We start from the raw sequence: 23370 nt of genomic DNA on the forward strand, positions 1-23370 counted from the left end.
TCTGGCTACGCACCCTGATTGTTGAGGATGTTGAGGCCTGCTACTTTGTGATAAAACCACAGACCAAAACATAACTAACACTTCTACTAACCCTTTAATTGTATTTGGATTTCTTCCATCCAAATAGAATTAAAGGGTTAAGTCTTCTGGTTTTTTTTCTATCACTTTTACTCAAGAAAACTTACCCTATCCAGTTTTAGTTAACTGTTTGTGTCATGGTTTTAAATCATGAAATAGCAAATTTATATAAAAATTAAGGTGGCTTGTATTACTAAGAACCAGATACTTCTCATCTTTTATACTTTATGGAACTTTAGCCCAAGAAATGAGTTTTTAGTTACACTACTGCATTTAAAAAAAAAAATGCAATTTTGAAAATAACTTGCATATCCATACTTGTAATCTCTGGAACAGAAAAACTCTAAATTTTCATGATCTATCTGCAATATTTACTCATATTGTATTAAGTAAGTGTTGTTCAGCATACCTGTATGCAAAATTGAATTGTTGATTATTTTCTTATTCTCCTTCTTATCGTTATATTTTCCATTCTAATATACATTTTGTTTATTTGATTATATAGGTATTTTATTCTCCTGAGGATACAATATATTGTCTTCCGCATGCTTTAGAGCAGATACAGAAGAAAAACTTGAAATTATGCAAAATTGTATATGCTTATGACGAGGTAAGCATAGTTTGTTACATGTTCACTGAGAAAAAATATTATTTGTTGCAGATTTTCAAAACAATAATTCCTGCAAAAAATCTATCCAAATATTAAAAGTAATGGATGATTTTATGTTGGAGTGTTTAGTTTTAGTTAGAAATATTTTTAAATGCATTAAATTTAAAATAAATGCATTGCATCTAAAATTTATGTATCTATTATAATACCTTAGACTAAAAAATCTTTTTTAACTTGTTTTAAGCAAGAAATACATACAAAAGGAACCAAATGCATTTTTGATATGAATTTCGCACAGCAACTTCTGTGAAAAATTTCTATAAATACTGTAATGAATTAATGTATGAATTATCTAAATACTATGTTTAGTTTACATTTTATAAGGCATTGAAAAATGTCATGCCCTTAATTTTTTAATGTTTAATAACTCTCTTCCTATATTTTCATAAATACCTATGAAAAACAATTGTTATTCAATGGCTGCTAATTTACTCTATTGTAAATTAAAACAAGGTTACTAATTATATATATATATATATATATATATATATATATATATATATATATATATATATATATATATATATATATATATATATATATATATATATATATATATATATATATATATAGCCATTGTTATGATGAATAAAATACTATGGCTGCTGATTTCATGTTTCCATTAATTGAAATTTGGCCATAATTACTTAAATTCAACTTTTTTGAAGGCAGAAATACTTTTTGACTTATACTCTTCATCAACTGCAATTTCTTATGTAATCAATTTTTATATGAAAACTTGCACTTAATATTATTACTTTTATTACCACAGACATAAAATGTAAACTGTAAAAATTTCCATTATTGAACATTTTTTTTTTATTACCCAAATTGTGCCTTTTAATTTAAAGAAATTATTTGATTGAACAGTTATTATAACAATCTTGGATAAAGTGAAATATCAAATTCAAAAACAGAAAAAAGGAGACTGAAAAATAAGAAAATAGCTTATCATAAAAAGAAAAAAAAAATTATTTTTAACCCTTAACAGTCCAGAAGTATTTCAATTTCCTACTTACCGTCTGGTACAATTATACTAATTAATTACAACTAAATTATTTGCAAATATGGCAACAATAAGTGTGTTAAAAATTATGAAATGATTTTAGCAATTATATTCTTGATACTGGATTTAACAAGTAAAAGTTCCATGCCGTTTATATGGCAACATTAGTCTGATAAGGGTTAGTATCCAATACACATCCACTTTTTTAACTCTATTTTTTTTCCTCTTACATTTAAATTTTTAATTGTTTAAAAAATAGAGTAGTTAAATAGTATAGCTATTGATTTGTGTCACTATTCAATTGATGGATGATTTATCATAATTTTACATAGTTTAACGCTACATGGTTTTGGGTCACTATTTAATTGCAATCGAAGTAGTTTTATTAATTGTAATTGGATAATAATTCAATAGCTTGTCAATTTGTGATTGTTTACAGTAATTATACATAATTCTGAGTCGCTATTCAATCGCAAATGAAATAGTTTTTTTTTTTTATCCTCTTTAAGAAAAAAAAAACTTTATGATAAACTGTAGTTTTTATAACATTTATATTTAAAGCATTGTAAACAAATTATTATTCAATAATTCTTTTTTGTTGCAGAGAGATTTTGATGAAATTGTTAGAAGAATAAAAGACCTTGTATCTCAACTGCCAATAAATATTCCTAAAAAGAAATCTCCTAAGAAAAAACTGCTCCCAGTTGTAGAGAAATAAATTATTGGACTCTTTGGTTTCAGACAAACCAATTTTAAACTATTTAAATTTTATTTATTTATGTTTTTAAACTCTATGTTATACTAATCAGTGCCATTTATTCAATTTTCATACTTTCATTATTTATATATTGCCAACATTTTATCATTTATATATTCATCATTTTTGCTGTAAAAATAACGTATACAATCATATTTTGGTTTTAATCAGTTTTTTTGTACTAAGCATGTTTCATGAATTTCTTTTAAAAATTAAATGAAGTTACAATCAATGAAAATAAACTATGACTGAAGTTAAATACTGATGAATTTATTAATGTAAACAGCATGCTTTTTAATAAAAAAATACATATTCTGTTATTCATTAAGTTTTTGCATTGAAATATGTTTGTATATAATTGCATGTTATGTATAAATTAAAATCTGTAAATAAAATGTGTCACGCTTGTTTGTTTGTTAATTTTGCACATGCTTTAAAATGCATTATTTGTCGAAATGTTTACAAAGTAAGAGTACTTTATTAAACATTATATTTATTGAATATGTATATAAATTGCTTGTGAAAAAATTAAGAAACTTGATAAAATTTTGCATTTTTTGAAATGTAAGTGTTTTAAATGAAGTAGCATGTATTATTATTGTGTAATGTGAATAAAATGAATAAACCTTTAAAATTTGTATAGATTTTTTTAATCAGTTGTAAATGGTTTCTCAGCTTTCACCAAAAAAATTTTATTACATGAAATATAAGAAACTGTTTATTTATAATTAATAAAAAAAAACATTACTTACTTAAAAACTACATTCCCTTCAAAAATTATTTGTTTAAAAATTATATTAAAATATCAAATTAAATTATATTTATTTATTATTCAAAAATTATAATAAAAAATTTTTGAAGCAAATAAAGTTTTTAATCCAGCAATATCTTACTGCTTCAGTTTCTTGGGATTATTTATTTAAAAAGAGATACATATTACCAAGTTTTACTATACTTCACAGTGTTTTCATCATAGAAGAAAAATGGGTGAGAATTTCTCAACCTTTCTCAAAAACAGGGTGAGATTTCAGAAAGTTAAGTGAGATTTCTAAAAACTAAAAAAACACAAATAGACTTGAAAAAAAAATCATTTTTTTTGTTATAATACATTTTTAACGTCTTATTTTTAAAGCATTGAATATTTTTGCTGCATCATCATAGAAGATTTTGCCTTTACTAGGTATTTATCCATATTACATTAGTGCATAAAAAATTTGAACGTCTTACATGAAAAAACCTTACCTACGGTAAACACGTGGTTGCAGAGAAATGTGTTCCGAAAGGGGTTCGGAGGGGTTGTGTTCTGTTGTTCGAAAAGGTTCTGAACAATACTGATAAATAGGGAAGCTAGATAACAGGGCAAATGATGAAAATAATGAAAGATCCAGGAAGAAAAGTGAAACGGATTTTATTTTAAAAGGCGTAAATCGAAGCTTTTTCCAAAATGCGAGAAATTCGCGAATTTTGAAATTGATTTATAGAATGCGAGAAAAAAAAATATGCGAGATTCTCGCGTTGTAGTGAAAACACTGATTACAAAATCATTGTCCTACAACATGTAGACAATGATTCCTTAATGGCTTGTTTAAGCTATTATTTCTTAGTCGTCAAAAGGCTTGATTAAGCAATTATTCTTTAATCCTTAAATGGCTTGATGAAACTTTTTATCCTTAATCCTTAAATTGCTTGATTATGCAATTATCCACAGCTATATTAGTTGCACAGATGATAGTCTTCCGCGAATTCAGCAACTTATACTTTCATTCCATAGCTAATGGAATTCAGCTAATACTTTTCTTTAAGAATAAGCTGTATATATATATATATGTCAGCCAAGGTTTAAACTTTTAAAAATAGCAATTTTTTCTTTAAACGTTTTTAGTTTTTATTTGTTTATAAATTGTAAGTAACTGAGTTATTTAGTTTTTCCATTAGTACAGATTTTCCCAATTTTTACAACTTTTTTGAACTAACTAACTAAACTATTAACTTTAATGTAACTTATTTGTACCAAAATAATGGAGAAACCCAATTCATCCACAACACATTATTTTTTAAAATCAAATAGCATGCATTTTCTACAAGGGAAGAGAACTAAAAAAACTTTTTTAACGTTGTACTTTTATACTCACTACGTTAAAAACTTTTTTAACGTAGTGAGTATAAACTACTTTAAAAATGTAGTCACTAAGATGAAATTTGTAAAACTTAATTTACACCCATGTTCAAATTGGTTTTAAATAAACAAATTGCTTATTTAAACATGAAGAATTATTAAGAAATATTTATTCATGCCCATATGATCCAATTTGTTAATCTAAACCATTTTTTTAGAAATTTGAATGTTTCTTTATTACCTTTAAGAAATAAAGCACATTGAAAGTTTAAAAAAAATATGTCCCTTCCTATTGAAATAACATAAATGTTTCACGAGTGTACATTTAAAGGAATGATAAATTAGCCATTATATGCAATCACTAGTTTACATACTTTTCCACCAAACCATGACCATGAAGAAAAAACCATTTTTCTTCAAAAAGAAAAGGATATTCATTTTCGGAAAATTCCATTGTTATAACAAATCGAATAAAAATAACCTAATTCAACGTTGAAGAAATATATTTTGCTGATAACCATTCTCAACATTTGTTTTCTTAATTTTTTATTTTAATGTAAACCGTGTTTTAGTTCATTCCTTTTTAGTTTAGGCATGAATTAAAATGAAATTAAGAGCTCGATTAGATGCCTCTAACCTGTGAATTCAATTTTCTGAAATAAAAACAAATTTTAAGACTGATATTCATAAAACAATATGATGAAAATTTTTCATTCATTAACTAAATATTTTCCAAATAATTTGTAGAATATAGATCGTTACATATTTTTAAAATTATAAATAATTTTCCATTAATAAATGTATTCACAATTGCTGATGAAATGTATTCATTAAATATCAGGGTTCCATCAAAAGAAGCCACAGTTGAAAAAAAATTGGGAACCGCTGCTTTAATGTATTGGCCATTGAAAAGATTCAAAACCAGGGCCGGATTAAGCGTACGCGGGGCCCTAGACCATTCAAATTTTTGGGGCCCTTAGATAAAAAAATTTTTCTCGTATATTTTTTATTTATTCAAATATAAAACTATTTAGATATCTTTATATAAATATGATTAACATTATGTAAAAAAAAAAATGCTCGTATTTTATTAATATATATTAGAAATTGATTAATTTTTTAAAAAATCATTGTTTTGCTTAATTTTTTTTAATTTATTTTCGAAAAATCCATTTTAAGGGGGCCCTTAATAATTGGGTGCCCCAGACCACGGCCTAGTCTGGCCAAATTGATAATCCAGCACTGTTCAAAATCCAATATCTCATATCTTTGGTGGCTTTTTTCAAAGTTGCATTATCAAATACCTTGATTTTTATAGCAACTATGCTAAGAAACAATTTTAATGATTCAAAAGCCAAACCTAAGTAAGCTAATTACTTAAACCAGGCAATATTTCAAATTGTAAAATTATACATTTTTCTTAAATTAGGGGTGCACAAACCTACGGCTACCTACTGATGTGCGATCAGCAAGAGCTTCTAAACACAATGAATTTTTTTTTTTTTTTTTTTTTTTGAATTTCAAAAAAAAAAAAAAAGTGTGGGCGATTTTAAATCGCACTTTTGAGTCATCACTTATTGACGCTCTCAATTTTCACAAATTCCATAGTAAATCTATGTTGTTTCTCGATCACTTTTTTAACGGTTATTATTGTACGGAATTCACCATGATTTAAAGAAACGCAATATTTATAATACAATATTACATTACACGAATTTCAGTAATCATTTTTTGACTCACGTTATTTTTACCGATTTAATTTTTATTCTAAGTGACGTTTTGTGATTGTTCTTTCCAGCAATTACAACTACCGATCTCCATGCGGTTTTTAAAATTCCGATTCATATAATATTCTGACTCGTGAGGTTTGAATCGGGAATAGCGCATTTAATTTATCACTTTCTGACGTGATTTATTTCTGTCGATTTCATCGTAAATCCATAGTTATCTTTCGGCAGTGAAAACATCGTATTTTCATACAGTTTTGAAAATCATGATATTTTTATTACATTATTATGAATCTCGAAGTTGAATAGCGCCATTAAATAATCACTTTTGTATGCGATTTTTGTGCAAATGTTATTGTAAATCTAAATAATTTTTTAAGCAATTTTCAACGTGATTTCGAAAATTCCAGCATTTTCATTGCGAAAGTTTAAAATGCCCATTTAAATAATCACTTTTTGACGCACTTTATTTGTGCCCATTTCATCGTAAATTTAAGTGATTTTTTTTCCCCTACAATTATTTCTTTCTATTTTTCACCCATTTTTTTTTCATTAGTTATGCTAGGCATTGAAACGTCGTCTTAAGAATTTGGATATTTTTATTACGACATGCGATTTTTAAATCATCGTAAATTTAAATGATTTTTGTAACTTTTTTTGTTGCAATTATTGTTATACTTTTCCACGTGAGATTGACGATCCCGTTATTTCACTACGTTGTTATTAAGAAGAGCGAATTTCTAATTGCGCATCTAAATAATCTCTTTTTGATACAATTTATTTTTATCGTAAATCCAAGTTATTTTTCCATCGTTTTTTTGATGACAAATGGTAATGAATTGTGATATGGTCGAATAACCGAATATTCGGCCAAATAACATATATTCAGGGTAAAATAACAACATTTTTGAGCAGTATAGTAAAATTTAAACTAAAGAACAGTCAGAGCTAAAAAGTCAGTGTCATTGCAGTGCTAAAAATAATATTTTCTGGAAAAACGTATTCATAAAACGTTTAAAAAAAATAAGGCAAATGAGAAACCTTTTTAAAATGCCACACTTGAAATGATCAAATTAAAATCATGAAAGCAAAAGATTGTGTACAAAAGCGAAACAGAGAAAATAAAAATCGATCTTAATTCTCGAAAAACATTTTTAAAGCTGAACATCTCCGTTTTCCAATTACCATATATGAAAAGTGAAGAAAAATAATAAAGTCTTAAATATAATATTTTTTAATTAAATGAAAAAGTATCTCCTTTTTTTTCTCATATAATTTCCTTTTTCTGTAAATTTTTCTTTAGAATGTGTTTAATTTGCTGATGAGCATGAAGTCTAAGAGACAAAATTATGTGTGCTGAACCATCAAAGGATTAAGGATAATCATAATTGTGTTATGTTTTGGATTTTGATGCATTTTAAGAAAATGCTATCCACGAAAAAAAAAACTTTTGTTCACTTATAGGTGCAAAACTTTTACTTTATGCAACATTACAAAATTACTATTTAGCCAGTATCATTGTCTGCGGCATTTTTTGGTATACCACCGTCATCTCATTGTACTAAAAGTTTTGTCACTACTCTTTCTTTTAGATTAAATTTTTTTTTAATATTTAACTAAAAAGAGTGAAGTAAAACACAGTTTACATACAAGGTTTACCAGAATGTTGCATTTTTATTGTTATTCTTTACAATTAGAATTATCATATATTTCAGAATATAAGAAAAATTCAAATTGCGCAAACTGGTATCATAAAATTTATTTCTATTTTTGTTTCTGGTTTTTGGATATTGATAAAAGTTTCTGCATTACTGATGGTGATCATTATGTTTTTAAATAAGTAATCAGATTTAAATTTTGGATCAATGAACCTATTTACTTTGAATAATTATGTGCTTCAATTATATATCTTTTAAAACTAATTAATTGTAAAAATATTTTGTTTTTGTAGAGATTAAGCCTTTATTTCTTCTTTGAATATTAAGCTTGAATAAGTATTGAATTTATTTATGTTCAAAAATATCAATATTGTTGAAGTTTGTTTTAATCTGACATTCTAAAATCGAGTTTCATTTTTAGGCTCAGGATAGAGTAACAAAGCTTTATGACGCATATTGTAAATATTTGGTTTCTTATGATCTTCTACCATCAGAAGAAAAGCAAAAGCTTCAAGAAGAAGTTATTGCAGAACATGAAAAGTATGTCAAGTTGCGCAATTCAAAAGAGTTTGATAGGGACGAAGATATAGAAGAAGAAGAAAATTTGGAATGTGTGACTAAGGTAAATTAGTTTTAATTTCTACCATCATTAAGTATTTCTAATTATCACAAATGTCCCTGGTGTTGACTCTTAAGAGGGCCATCCATAAATGATGTCACACTTTTTAATAAAAATTCACTGTTTTTCCACTCTTAATTTTGAATATTAAATACTTTTCTTTTAATTTTTCACATATTAAATAGACAGCTTTACAAGTGAAATATATAAATGCTAACTTTTATGTTAACTTCTTTTTTTTTAATATTTATTGGTTTTTCTTAAAATTGTAGTTTTGTTTTTGAGTTTTAAAAAAAAATTACTGAATAGAATTAAAATTCAATTTTATAATCATTTTGTATGTAGGTTTGTATAATGATTTAAAATAATAACCTTTTTGTTTGTAACAAAAAATTTTATTTTATATTGTTTTTAATTATGAATTTTTATTTGAAAATCACTTTAATAAAAATAATCTTGATGTTTTCGTGGTTTGGAATAATGTCTGGACATTTCTAAATAAATATGTATATATGTTAGTTTTAGCAGATTACATTGATAACTTTTTGCGTTATTGTAGTTCTGTTTTTTGTTTTCTGTTATTCATTGTTTTGTTTTTTGATGATGTTTTTTTTTTTGTAATTTGACCTTTCATTAAAAAAGTTATGAAGTTAAATATTATCAAGTGTTCTAGACATGTCACTTAAATAAATTGTTTTAAAAAATTAAAACCTTTTTTTTTTATTGCATTTTTGAAGTTTAAAAAAGTTATTTATAATTTCAGCTTGTACTTAATGTGTGAAAAATTAGGAGAATTAAATTATATTTTATGTTCTAAATTTTGTTCTGAAAAACAAGACTATTTTTAAGAAAAACACTTTTAAAAGTGAGCAGCCCCTTATTAGGAAAAAAATTTTATTACTTTTATTTTTTATTAATAAAACTTAGAGCTTATGTATTGTTAAAGATGCAAAATAGAGTAAAAATTTTATTTCATTTTAGTTTGTACTAAATGTTTTTTCTTCTTCTTCTTTTTAGAGTTCGCTTAATCTTACTAATCTAGGATTACTAAACATTCTTCTAATGGACTCCTAATTTTTCACATCAATATTTTTATAAACATTTAGACTATTTCCCTTAAGCTGCAATAGTTATTTGACATAAATCATGAAAATATTAACAAAAGTACATTTTTAATTCATAAAAAAGAAATCAAATGTTTAATTCTCGTAGTATTGGTAATTACAAGGGTTAAACTGCCATTCTATTTAAAAAATTGTTTTGTAGAATGAATAAAAAAAAGTTTTTTAAGCACAATAAAAAGATCGTAAGCAAAAAAGTTGTCTGTAACAATTAATTAATATGTTAAAATTTTTCCCCTTGGATCTTTAGATTTCATCTGAATATTCGATCATTTGATCAAAAGTTACTTAAGTTTTTTTTTTGTGTTGTTCCTGTGTATCAAATTGATTAATTTAGATCTTGTCTATCAAGCTTGATTATTTTGAAATTTATATCATTAAATTATTCATAAATTACGTCCAATGTAAATCTTGAATCATTTAATTTTTTTTTCAGGGCCGATCAATGGCTTTAAGTAATTTCTTCAGAATAGCTAGAAACACAATGAGTATGTGGTTTAAAAATGATCATCCTTTGACAGAAGACGTTGAGGTATATATATTATAAATCATTTTTGCAGGATGTCTTTATCTGAATCTAAATTTTGCCACCTTTTTTATTACAAAATATTTTGTTATTTTGATTTGACATTATTATGGTTGCTTATTATGCTTATAATAGCTGGTAATAATACTAACTGCAACCAAAATAAAATGCATAATAATTGTTTCCTATGTTTTGAGCTTTAGATAAATTAACCATTTTATATGTAATCTGTTATATATGACTTTATGATGTACTATCATATTTAATTGTTTAGTAAATGCATTTTAATTTTCTTTTAAAGTTATCTTAAATGTGTTGCTATTCCTTTTTCTTAAATAAGAAAAATCTTTTAATTTTATTATGCCACTCTCATTACCATTTTGAATGATGAACTTATGAATGTTGCCAAAGCAAAAACAGAAAAAAAATAAAACTATCTTAACAAGCAGCACCCTTAATGTTAAGGGCTATAAAAAAGTTGTTGAGATTCCTGGAAACAAGAGCAGAAACTGAGATATCTGGAGAAAGGCCTGGTCTAATCAGACTGATTAGCCAATGAAAAAGTAGAAAAATGAGCAATAAATGTGTTTAAAGCAACATTGCTCATACTTGTGTCCATGTTTAAAACAAACAAACAAAACAAAAATTAAACTATTTGACCTGTTTCCCAATTTAGAGTCGTAAATAACCAAAATTCACAATTGATATTTATCTACAACTTCTTGATGCCAAATAATTTTGATAGTGGATTGAAACCATATTGAATTAACCCCCCTCCCCTTTTTCAAAATAAAAGTTTTAAGTAACTCAAAAAAAAATATTTATATATTTAACAAAAAATCATCCTGATCTTTATCAATATTATTGATTAGCATTAATATTAAAGAATATTATCTTATGATTTCCTTGAAATTTTGTGACAAGTGAAATATTTATTTTTAAACATTTTAATGTGATGACCTGTCATTTAATGTTCTCCGAACAAATTAAAATTTTTAAAAATATTTATTTAGATCAAAGGCCACAATATTACAGAGAATGCAATTCAAGTACAAATTCATATATATATATATATATACAGTGAACTCTCGCTACTATGAACAATAATGTTTTGTGGTCCCGACGAACTTTAATATGAATTAATGTTATCCACCTCTCAATATTGCAATATTCTCTGAAGCAATAAACCACTGTAAAACGATTTTTTTCCAATTTCAACCTTATTTTCTCCATTTATTATAGGTTTTCAAATAATGTAAAAGATCTTATTTCATCATATTTTGCCATTTTTTTCTGACAAGAAAAGACTCACTGCTGATTATGCACTTATCTTATTTCTTTTCACCTCAGTGAATAATGACTTTCGTATTCAGATTTCAATACCCCATCCTTGATGAACATAGACCACCCCAAGACCATCCATTCTTAGAATTACCTTCGTTATCTCTTAAGTCACAGATGTAACATTCCTATCTAATTTCATATTTAACCATAATTACCACTCTGCAAATTAAATGTTTATATAATATATGAATAGATTTATAGTTAATACATATATAACATAAAATTTTTTAAAAAAAATCTTATTGTGTCCCCAAAGTATGTAGGCCTTCGATATGATAATGTATCCCTCTACAACAATATATTTGTTTGGTCCCCAAAATATTGTTGAACTGAGGTTTAACGATATAAATATATGATAAAAGTTTGAACAGTCTACTAAGCAGAGTTTATTTAGTAACTTTTAAATCAATTACTTAAAGGTGACAAAATTAGACTTGCAAGTCAATTATCACTTATATTAAGTAATTATTATCTCTTCATTCAGTGATAAATAATATTGGTTGCTTAAAAGTAAAAGTAATCTTTGATACATGCAAAATTATAGATTATTTTTATACAATTACATCTAAGCTTGATGAAAAATATCTTGATTTTTCGCCCTTATTTTATTTTTACATTTTATTTATCTTACTATGTCTCTCCTATGCAGCATGAATTTTGGAAAATTGTTACTGAAAGAAATCAACATGTTGTTGTCCATGCTGGAAATATAGATAGCAATACTAGTCAAAGTGGATTTCCAAGTAACAAAAGTGCTTTCGCAAAGTAAGTGAAACATTCTGCTCTTAAATATGATTTTTTTCCTACCTTATAAATAGCCAATAAAAAAAGAATTATATTCTTTCTTTTTAGACATCCATGGAATTTAAAGGTTTTAACAAATAATAATAGGTCTATATTGAGATCAATGGGGCCAATCTCAGGTAATATTCCTATCATAATTTTCGTAATATTATGCATTGTTTTTATAATTAAATTACTTTGCATTTGAGTTTGTAGTTAAGTTGCTATTGTGTTTATATATTTAGGTATAACAAGTCCCACTTTACATGTTGGTATGTTATTCACTACTAGTTGCTGGTACAGAGATCCTCATTCATTGCCATGGATTGAATATTTACATACTGGTGCCAGTAAAATTTGGTATGGACTTTGTTTTTGTAATCTAGGAAAATTGTTTCCAATTTGTGCTATTTATGTTTTGCTTTCTTTCCAGTACTAATGAAGTTAAAATGTTGCTGCCTTTTTTACATTGTTTATCTAAGACCTCAATTTTAAAGTAGTATTGCAAGGAGCAGTAAAAAAATTCATTTGTTGGAAATATGTTTATATGATCTAATTTTGTCTACATCATTTAATAATTATGAACACAATATAATATAAAAATTCAAATATTTGTGTTAGTGTTTCCTTGTCCAATACGTTTTGTACATATTCTTTCACTTGATAAAAAGATAAACATTTAAAAATTATTTTGAAATAAATACTTTGAAAACATTTATTTATAAAATATACTTCTAAAATAATGAAACAAGTTGTTCTAAACTCTTATTCTTGATGTGTATATATATATAATTTTTATTAAATAAAAAACTTTTTTCTTTTTTTTTTTCCAGTTGTATATATTTTATTGTTAAAACATAAAAGTAGATATGGATGGATTTGCCTGATATGTATGGATAACAGATCAGGCAAATAGCCTTCATGGATTTGCTAACACGGGCATGCTCTTTTATTGAAATGTTCCATGACTATTTGCATAAATAAGGCTTAATTTTGTTGATGCAGAGTTTAATCCCCTTCTTCAATGAATTCACGAGTGGGTATGGACTTGCTGATATAGACCTTTGACTTCAAATAACCCCATCGAAAAAAATCGAATGGTGTTACATCATGCAAATCTAGGGTACCCATTCTAATCTCTGAGACACAAGAGTACACGACCAAGAAATGTTTCATGCAGTAATTGGTTTGTTATGTGGGCCTTCAGAATGTAAACACATTGTTTTTAATTTTAATGCTGCTTTTTTGCTAACCCTAAACTGTGACCTGTCTGTTTTCTTTTTTTTTTCTTCAATTGCCTACACGAAATATTTAATGTTTTATTTAACTCAAATCTTGTATAAATTTTGAGACGTACTCTATATAGACGTTTGAATATCAGTTGAAAATAAAATTAACGCATGTTTGCTTACAAATAAATGAAAATGCTTTTACGATATTTTAGGTATGGAATTCCTGCTATTGGTTCAGAGAAATTCAAAAGTGCTATGAAGAAAATAGTGCCTGAATGTTGTATAGATAAACCATTGTGGTTATCTTCTGAATCATCAATGGTATTAGTTTTATTGTTCTGTCCCTACTCACATTTTATGTATAAGTTATTCCATTATTTGAATTCAAATGAAATGCTTACAGATTAGTAGAATTTAATGTAAGAATGTTAAATGTAAATTGAACATTCCTTGTTTAAAACATTTTTAAATTTTAACATTAGTAATTATATTTTTCATATTTATAATCTAGTTTTTGTATTTCATTTTTTAATATTCAAATATAGTTTAAAGACTAAACACTACTGAGTATGCTAGTGTTTGTTTACTATCTTAAGTGGTTCTGAACTAAACAACTTGCTCTGGTAACATATTTCATCATTGTTTTATTGGCATCTTTCTAATGGATTGTCAACTCATTTTAAATATTTTTGGAAATACCATTAATTGCAATTTTTTTTGTGTGTGTATTTTTAGATGGTTAACAAAATATTACAAAAAAATTTTCTAGTATGAGGTAAAAATAAATAAACAATTTACGTTTGAGCATCATATTAAAGATGTAAATTCAAAATTAAAAATGTAATTAGAAAACATACGCACTTAATTGATTTTTATTCTTTAACTTTTGAATTTAAGGAATGAAAAAGTGTCAAATATTAACAGTTAGGAAAAAATTTGCCCCTATCATCAACCATTCATAGCGATGCTAACGTTTGATTCAAATAATATAAGCAAATTTTTTGAAAAGAGCAAAAATAAGTTGTTTTTTTTTTGTTTTTTAAAAATAATTATCAATTTTTTTTTAATAATCGCTTTAATGTTAGCTTTTATAACTAACAAAAGTAAACAATGTTTTGTGCTGTGGAAATAAGTCAACTTTCATTAACGGTGATATTTTTTATTAAAAAAAAATAGAATTAGAATTTCCAGAACAAACTTATTGAAACTTTGTAATGTTATATTAATTATTATACTGGATTTGAAAAAAATGGAACATAAAAAGAAAATATTATTTCCCGTTGTCTTTGCAAAGGTTTACTATACAGCCCCTTTGTAAGTTTCATAATGCAACAGACTGTTTATAATAATGCTAATCAGACTTTTATTTTTTAGATACCTCCTGATCTGTTGGTTAAAAATGGGTCATCTTTAACTCGCACAATACAAAAAAGTGGACAATTTGTTGTCATTTTTCCTGAATCTTTCACATCAACTATATGCTGTGGTTACTGTGTGTCAGAATCGGTATATTTTGCTCCAACTTTATGGCTGGATTTAGCTGAAAAAGCTTTTCAGGTAATAAAGGATTTGAAAAGTAATTACTTATTCACAGCTTTAATAAAACTGGGACAAATAAAGGGGTGCCTTTACTATGAGTATGTACCCTTACTTTGCAATATTAAATTCTCCAAAAGAAAAAGAGCATGCAACCTTTTTTCGGAGAGGTATACAGGAAATATAAATGAACAATAAATTAATTTTTATGTTGATTGAAAACTAAATTATTCCTTAATGTAATAAAATGTATACAAATAGTCACAAAATTTTTTTTTAAATGTTGAAATATTAAAAAAAAATGATTTTTTGTTGTTTATAATTTATTAATCTACATCTTTAAAAAAATTTAATAAATACTTGTGCTAAATTTTTTTACATTTTATTTTGGTTTAAAAAATATGAAGAAAAAAAATTGACACTAATACTTCTGCATTTTAGAATTTTTTTTTCATTATAATTTCTTTTCTTTTTTTGTCAGTAATTATTAAAATTTGTTTAAAAAACAATACTAAAATTTTCTTGTGCATTTTATGTTTTTTCCACAACAATAATCTTTTGGCTAAAAGGTTCAGGAGACATTATTTGAGATCCGAATTTGGTCTCTGAGCCAAAAGTTGTGCTATTTTATGCATTTATTAAATATATTTGAACAACATATGTTGAAACATTCATTTAAATATTAGCTTAAATTGTTAAAAAAATTATTGTTCTAAATTCAAATTCTTCAAAGGTTTTGTGTGAAGTTAAGTCATTATAGTAATTGCTTTTAAGAGGATAGTTTAAGGAGAGTTAAAAGTAATAAGGCTCAAAAATATGAGTGTTTACCTATGGTTTTTATATGCTAGAAGGAAAAAAATTCTCATTAATTGTAATCATAATTTATGAAAAAGGAAAATTTGAATGCATTTTTAATTTTGATTGTTTTTTTAAATGTTTGATGATCTAATTATTATAAAATATTCTAAAAATATTGTGTATTTTAATAAAAAAATAAACTTTTAACTTTCAGTTAAATTTAACATACACTAAAAAGCTAAATAAGTGGAAATTTTAATCAAGCAAAAATATATTTCATGGAGGTATTTTTCTCTTCCTAAAGAAATTTTCCAAAATTGTGAATGAATCCTTTGAATTTTGGTGCAATACCTTCTTTTGATTATCAAAATTGTAAAAGTATAGATATTTGCCTATTTTCTTTACAACCACCTACAATAAGAAACCGAAGAATCATGTTCTTTCATTCAAAAAAATTCACGATGTGAAATTCAAATGCAGATGTATTTTAAGCTACATGAAAAAAAGTGGTTGCTGTAATATTTCCTTCAATTTTTTTATGTAATAGTGAGCCACATTTTCAAATAGTTCAAGAGAGCATTTTCATCATTAAATTTTTTAAAAAAAAAAAAAACATGTATACACTGCATTTGTATTAGCAATATTAAAATGTGCCTGTATATTGTGGAATTTTTGGTAACTTGTAAAGTACTGTTCTGGTAATCAGGGATGAGATTTTTCCGCTTTTTAGCGGATTTCCGCTTTTTTAACTTTTATCACTTGAATTTCAGCTTTTTTGTCAAAATTTCAGATTTTTCTAAAAATTTCATTTTTTTTATAAGTATTCCGCTTTTTCAGAAAATTTACTGATTTTCAAAGAGAAACAGAAAATTCAAACTGCATAGCTACCAAACCTTTCTCATTTTTACTTATTTTAGCTGTTTTCTCTCCGTTTACTCACAGCAAGTAAGATTTTCGGAATTTTTTACCCGCCCTCCAGATAGATCCGATTTTTGTAGTTCAAACGACGCTGCTTCTGACAAGCCTTTTAGAGGTCCCAAGCCTGGAATCTGCTAATATCTCGATCTCATTCACACGATTTTAATATCAAACATAGCTTATCATATTTGTGTGTTGCGATTCTGATTCACATGATTTGAGTATTGTATGTTACGATTCTTATTTACGAGATTTAAAAATCCGATATTGTGATTCGTATTTGCGCCTTTTTAAAAACCTATGTAGCGATTCATATTCACACAAGTTTAAAATTCAATGTCTTGATTTGCTTTTCAAACAAAAATAGCAATTTTATGTATGTTAAGGAGTTACTATATATTTCTACTTCACTGTTATTGATATGTTTCAAAGGGCTCTAGTTAGATTAGACTATAATATGAACATAATGATTCGATCCATTGTTAAAGTTTTTTTCCCCAATATAATTTAAAAAGTAATATTACTGATATATTTGCTATAAATCACATAACAGTATTTATTAAAAGAAATGAAATATTAATGTATATTCTCAGTAGTTTTAATTTGCTGAACCAGGTTGTTTTTCAAGTAATAATTGTCTCTTATGTGAACTGAGGAAAAATATAATTTCCAGCTTTTTTTTTCAATTGGTAATTTTTATTTTCACTAAATGTTAAGTATCAATGTAATCATTTCTATAATAATAGATTAGTACCAATTGTATGTCAACACATTATTTATCACCTTAAACTGTCTGAAATTTATTATTAAAGGGTTGCGCTTGCGTAAAATTTACTATTGTGGAAATTCAGCTTTTTTGCCTTTTGGCTAATCTCATCCCTGGGTAATAGTACTTATAGACTATTTGATGTAAAAGTATGGCTTATCACTATATTGCACCAAATCTTTCATATTTAAGACAGGGCCCTTTAAAATATAGTCTCCCCATCAAGTGAAAAATAATCGTAATATTTCTGTGTGATATGTATATATATATATGTATGCATGTATGTACATATATATATATATATATATATATATATATATATATATATATATATATATATATATATATATATATATATATATATATATATATATATTGTGTTTAAGTAACCATGTGCATATATTTTAGGATATATATAATAGCTGTGAATCACCTGCCTTTTCACTGGAAAAGCTGCTTTTTAGCATAGCAAATGATCCTAAGCCACAGCTGAAAGTTCTTCAGAAAATTTTGCCAATGATTGAAAACATAAGGTAATTTATTTATCTCTTTTCTAGTTACCTTAAAAATTTTTAAAGATGCAAATCTATTTTATATAAATACTAATTATATGTGCATCTTAATTGTTGGTCATTTAAAGGAAATAATTATTAATTTAACGGATTAATTCTTCTGTTCATGTTTTTGAGTTTCACATGCAGACAAGGAATTATGTGGAATTTTGTTAGAACTTGCAAAAAGCCAACGCTTTTTTCTAAGGATAATGTTTTGCATTAAAAAAAATTATATGCTTTTGCAAAATTGAGTTTTTCAGTTACTGTTCGTTTTATAGAAATTAGCAGTTTCGTCAAATAGTTTAATCCATGCATAAAATCTTTTTCTCTTTTTTTTCTAAAACTGATTGCTCAAAAATATTTCCCCGACATAATTACCTTAACTTAATTTTGTTTACTTGTTCTATTTCTTTTAGATCTAAAGAAATGAGCTTGAGAGCTCAATTACATGAACTTGGTCTGACAGAGCTAGAAAGACTACCTACATCAGAGCCGCCGAAAGACAAAAAGAAAAAGTCAAAAAGTGTCATTTATGAAAGTGAACCCGAGTGTGAAGTTTGTTCGGCCCCCTGTTACTTATCAAGAGTTAGTATAAATCAGTTATTTTGATTATGAGTTTTCATTTCTGTTCAAAATATATATTTAATTTTATAAAGCTTTAACTTCTTAAATCATCTAATACACAAGGTGCCAGGTTTTTCTTCTTTTCACATTATATCTGCTTCAATAGATTTTAATGACTGCTGCCTAAAGTTTTAAAAACTGAGAAAATCACTAATAAGTTTTTTTAAATGTTCAGAACTAGCTGCTTAAAATTAATGGTGTTGCTGAAATTTGAGTTAAAAATATTTTAGGCAAGTATTAAATAAAATCGCAATCTTTTTCTATGAGCATCCGAAAAAATATGTTTCTTAATGTGCTTGTAATTCAAGAACCAGTTTTCCCCTGTATTATGTATGCACAGTAAATTTCAATATATTTGAACTGATGTGATTGCACTACAGGCGTAGATATTTTTTTAAAAAAAGAGAGAGAGATTAGTCAATTTGCATAATTTTTAAAAAAAATAAATAAATAATAAAACAAATTTAAAGAAATAATTACAATATAGATAAATGTAATGCCATATGTCAGGGTGCATAGGGTTTTTAAATAGCGCTTAAAGGTGTTTAATTTTGATTTATGTTTTTTAAAAGCCTTTAAAGGTGCTTGTAAATAGTGCTCAATTTTCTATCTTTTAAAAAGTGATTTTTTCTTTGCCATGTCAATTGTCATTCTAAATTACGAAAAATTCATGATTTTCTCTGCAATATTTATCAGAAACTAGTTATTATATTATGATTGTGTAACGTTTTTAAAATTTTTTTGAATTTTATTGATTTTTTATTTATAAATTAAGAACTTTAAACGATAGAAAAAAATAATTTTTAATACTGCACAGATCCTAATAAATTTTTTTTTTTTGGAAAATGATTAAAAATATTTTTTTAGTGCTTAAAAAGTACTTAAAGGGTGCTTATTTTTTGTTGAAAAATCTGGCTACGCACCCTGATTGTTGAGGATGTTGAGGCCTGCTACTTTGTGATAAAACCACAGACCAAAACATAACTAACACTTCTACTAACCCTTTAATTGTATTTGGATTTCTTCCATCCAAATAGAATTAAAGGGTTAAGTCTTCTGGTTTTTTTTCTATCACTTTTACTCAAGAAAACTTACCCTATCCAGTTTTAGTTAACTGTTTGTGTCATGGTTTTAAATCATGAAATAGCAAATTTATATAAAAATTAAGGTGGCTTGTATTACTAAGAACCAGATACTTCTCATCTTTTATACTTTATGGAACTTTAGCCCAAGAAATGAGTTTTTAGTTACACTACTGCATTTAAAAAAAAAAATGCAATTTTGAAAATAACTTGCATATCCATACTTGTAATCTCTGGAACAGAAAAACTCTAAATTTTCATGATCTATCTGCAATATTTACTCATATTGTATTAAGTAAGTGTTGTTCAGCATACCTGTATGCAAAATTGAATTGTTGATTATTTTCTTATTCTCCTTCTTATCGTTATATTTTCCATTCTAATATACATTTTGTTTATTTGATTATATAGGTATTTTATTCTCCTGAGGATACAATATATTGTCTTCCGCATGCTTTAGAGCAGATACAGAAGAAAAACTTGAAATTATGCAAAATTGTATATGCTTATGACGAGGTAAGCATAGTTTGTTACATGTTCACTGAGAAAAAATATTATTTGTTGCAGATTTTCAAAACAATAATTCCTGCAAAAAATCTATCCAAATATTAAAAGTAATGGATGATTTTATGTTGGAGTGTTTAGTTTTAGTTAGAAATATTTTTAAATGCATTAAATTTAAAATAAATGCATTGCATCTAAAATTTATGTATCTATTATAATACCTTAGACTAAAAAATCTTTTTTAACTTGTTTTAAGCAAGAAATACATACAAAAGGAACCAAATGCATTTTTGATATGAATTTCGCACAGCAACTTCTGTGAAAAATTTCTATAAATACTGTAATGAATTAATGTATGAATTATCTAAATACTATGTTTAGTTTACATTTTATAAGGCATTGAAAAATGTCATGCCCTTAATTTTTTAATGTTTAATAACTCTCTTCCTATATTTTCATAAATACCTATGAAAAACAATTGTTATTCAATGGCTGCTAATTTACTCTATTGTAAATTAAAACAAGGTTACTAATTATATATATATATATATATATATATATATATATATATATATATATATATATATATATATATATATATATATATATATATATATATATATATATATATATATATATATAGCCATTGTTATGATGAATAAAATACTATGGCTGCTGATTTCATGTTTCCATTAATTGAAATTTGGCCATAATTACTTAAATTCAACTTTTTTGAAGGCAGAAATACTTTTTGACTTATACTCTTCATCAACTGCAATTTCTTATGTAATCAATTTTTATATGAAAACTTGCACTTAATATTATTACTTTTATTACCACAGACATAAAATGTAAACTGTAAAAATTTCCATTATTGAACATTTTTTTTTTATTACCCAAATTGTGCCTTTTAATTTAAAGAAATTATTTGATTGAACAGTTATTATAACAATCTTGGATAAAGTGAAATATCAAATTCAAAAACAGAAAAAAGGAGACTGAAAAATAAGAAAATAGCTTATCATAAAAAGAAAAAAAAAATTATTTTTAACCCTTAACAGTCCAGAAGTATTTCAATTTCCTACTTACCGTCTGGTACAATTATACTAATTAATTACAACTAAATTATTTGCAAATATGGCAACAATAAGTGTGTTAAAAATTATGAAATGATTTTAGCAATTATATTCTTGATACTGGATTTAACAAGTAAAAGTTCCATGCCGTTTATATGGCAACATTAGTCTGATAAGGGTTAGTATCCAATACACATCCACTTTTTTAACTCTATTTTTTTTCCTCTTACATTTAAATTTTTAATTGTTTAAAAAATAGAGTAGTTAAATAGTATAGCTATTGATTTGTGTCACTATTCAATTGATGGATGATTTATCATAATTTTACATAGTTTAACGCTACATGGTTTTGGGTCACTATTTAATTGCAATCGAAGTAGTTTTATTAATTGTAATTGGATAATAATTCAATAGCTTGTCAATTTGTGATTGTTTACAGTAATTATACATAATTCTGAGTCGCTATTCAATCGCAAATGAAATAGTTTTTTTTTTTTATCCTCTTTAAGAAAAAAAAAACTTTATGATAAACTGTAGTTTTTATAACATTTATATTTAAAGCATTGTAAACAAATTATTATTCAATAATTCTTTTTTGTTGCAGAGAGATTTTGATGAAATTGTTAGAAGAATAAAAGACCTTGTATCTCAACTGCCAATAAATATTCCTAAAAAGAAATCTCCTAAGAAAAAACTGCTCCCAGTTGTAGAGAAATAAATTATTGGACTCTTTGGTTTCAGACAAACCAATTTTAAACTATTTAAATTTTATTTATTTATGTTTTTAAACTCTATGTTATACTAATCAGTGCCATTTATTCAATTTTCATACTTTCATTATTTATATATTGCCAACATTTTATCATTTATATATTCATCATTTTTGCTGTAAAAATAACGTATACAATCATATTTTGGTTTTAATCAGTTTTTTTGTACTAAGCATGTTTCATGAATTTCTTTTAAAAATTAAATGAAGTTACAATCAATGAAAATAAACTATGACTGAAGTTAAATACTGATGAATTTATTAATGTAAACAGCATGCTTTTTAATAAAAAAATACATATTCTGTTATTCATTAAGTTTTTGCATTGAAATATGTTTGTATATAATTGCATGTTATGTATAAATTAAAATCTGTAAATAAAATGTGTCACGCTTGTTTGTTTGTTAATTTTGCACATGCTTTAAAATGCATTATTTGTCGAAATGTTTACAAAGTAAGAGTACTTTATTAAACATTATATTTATTGAATATGTATATAAATTGCTTGTGAAAAAATTAAGAAACTTGATAAAATTTTGCATTTTTTGAAATGTAAGTGTTTTAAATGAAGTAGCATGTATTATTATTGTGTAATGTGAATAAAATGAATAAACCTTTAAAATTTGTATAGATTTTTTTAATCAGTTGTAAATGGTTTCTCAGCTTTCACCAAAAAAATTTTATTACATGAAATATAAGAAACTGTTTATTTATAATTAATAAAAAAAAACATTACTTACTTAAAAACTACATTCCCTTCAAAAATTATTTGTTTAAAAATTATATTAAAATATCAAATTAAATTATATTTATTTATTATTCAAAAATTATAATAAAAAATTTTTGAAGCAAATAAAGTTTTTAATCCAGCAATATCTTACTGCTTCAGTTTCTTGGGATTATTTATTTAAAAAGAGATACATATTACCAAGTTTTACTATACTTCACAGTGTTTTCATCATAGAAGAAAAATGGGTGAGAATTTCTCAACCTTTCTCAAAAACAGGGTGAGATTTCAGAAAGTTAAGTGAGATTTCTAAAAACTAAAAAAACACAAATAGACTTGAAAAAAAAATCATTTTTTTTGTTATAATACATTTTTAACG

General features: G+C 25.3%; 2 protein-coding genes across 2 annotated transcripts in view; both read left to right on the forward strand.

The window, feature by feature from the left end:
- Nucleotides 1-3149, forward strand: part of LOC107456460 (Jumonji, AT rich interactive domain 2) — a 31575-nt gene extending 28426 nt beyond the window's left edge. Inside the window, exons 19-20 of the mRNA XM_021147483.4 lie at nt 584-688; nt 2359-3149. Coding sequence (XP_021003142.3) covers nt 584-688; nt 2359-2472 — 219 coding nt within the window. The 3' untranslated portion in view covers nt 2473-3149. The remainder of the gene's footprint in view (nt 1-583; nt 689-2358) is intronic.
- Nucleotides 3150-7435: 4286 nt separating this feature from the next.
- Nucleotides 7436-22890, forward strand: LOC147816281 (jumonji, AT rich interactive domain protein 2-like). Its single transcript, XM_087167710.1, has 12 exons — nt 7436-7453; nt 8434-8634; nt 10189-10284; nt 12272-12387; nt 12475-12545; nt 12651-12765; nt 13850-13958; nt 15012-15194; nt 18064-18188; nt 18626-18794; nt 20327-20431; nt 22100-22890. The coding sequence occupies exons 1-12, from the start codon at nt 7436-7438 to the stop codon at nt 22211-22213; spliced, it is 1422 nt and encodes a 473-aa protein (XP_087023836.1). The 3' UTR covers nt 22214-22890.
- Nucleotides 22891-23370: the final 480 nt, after the last annotated feature.

The sequence above is a fragment of the Parasteatoda tepidariorum genome, chromosome 1 (assembly GCF_982258835.1).
Source record: "Parasteatoda tepidariorum strain Cologne lab strain chromosome 1, Ptep-v5.0, whole genome shotgun sequence".
In the NCBI taxonomy this organism is placed as follows: Eukaryota; Metazoa; Arthropoda; class Arachnida; order Araneae; family Theridiidae; genus Parasteatoda; species Parasteatoda tepidariorum.

What these genes read in the sequence shown, in the direction of transcription:
- LOC147816281 (XM_087167710.1), top strand. An exon ending in AACAAAAGTGCTTTCGCAAA is followed by an intron (nt 12,388 to 12,474) that starts GTAAGTGAAACA and finishes CTTTCTTTTTAG; the next exon opens with ACATCCATGGAATTTAAAGG. An exon ending in TAGCTGAAAAAGCTTTTCAG is followed by an intron (nt 15,195 to 18,063) that starts GTAATAAAGGAT and finishes CATATATTTTAG; the next exon opens with GATATATATAATAGCTGTGA.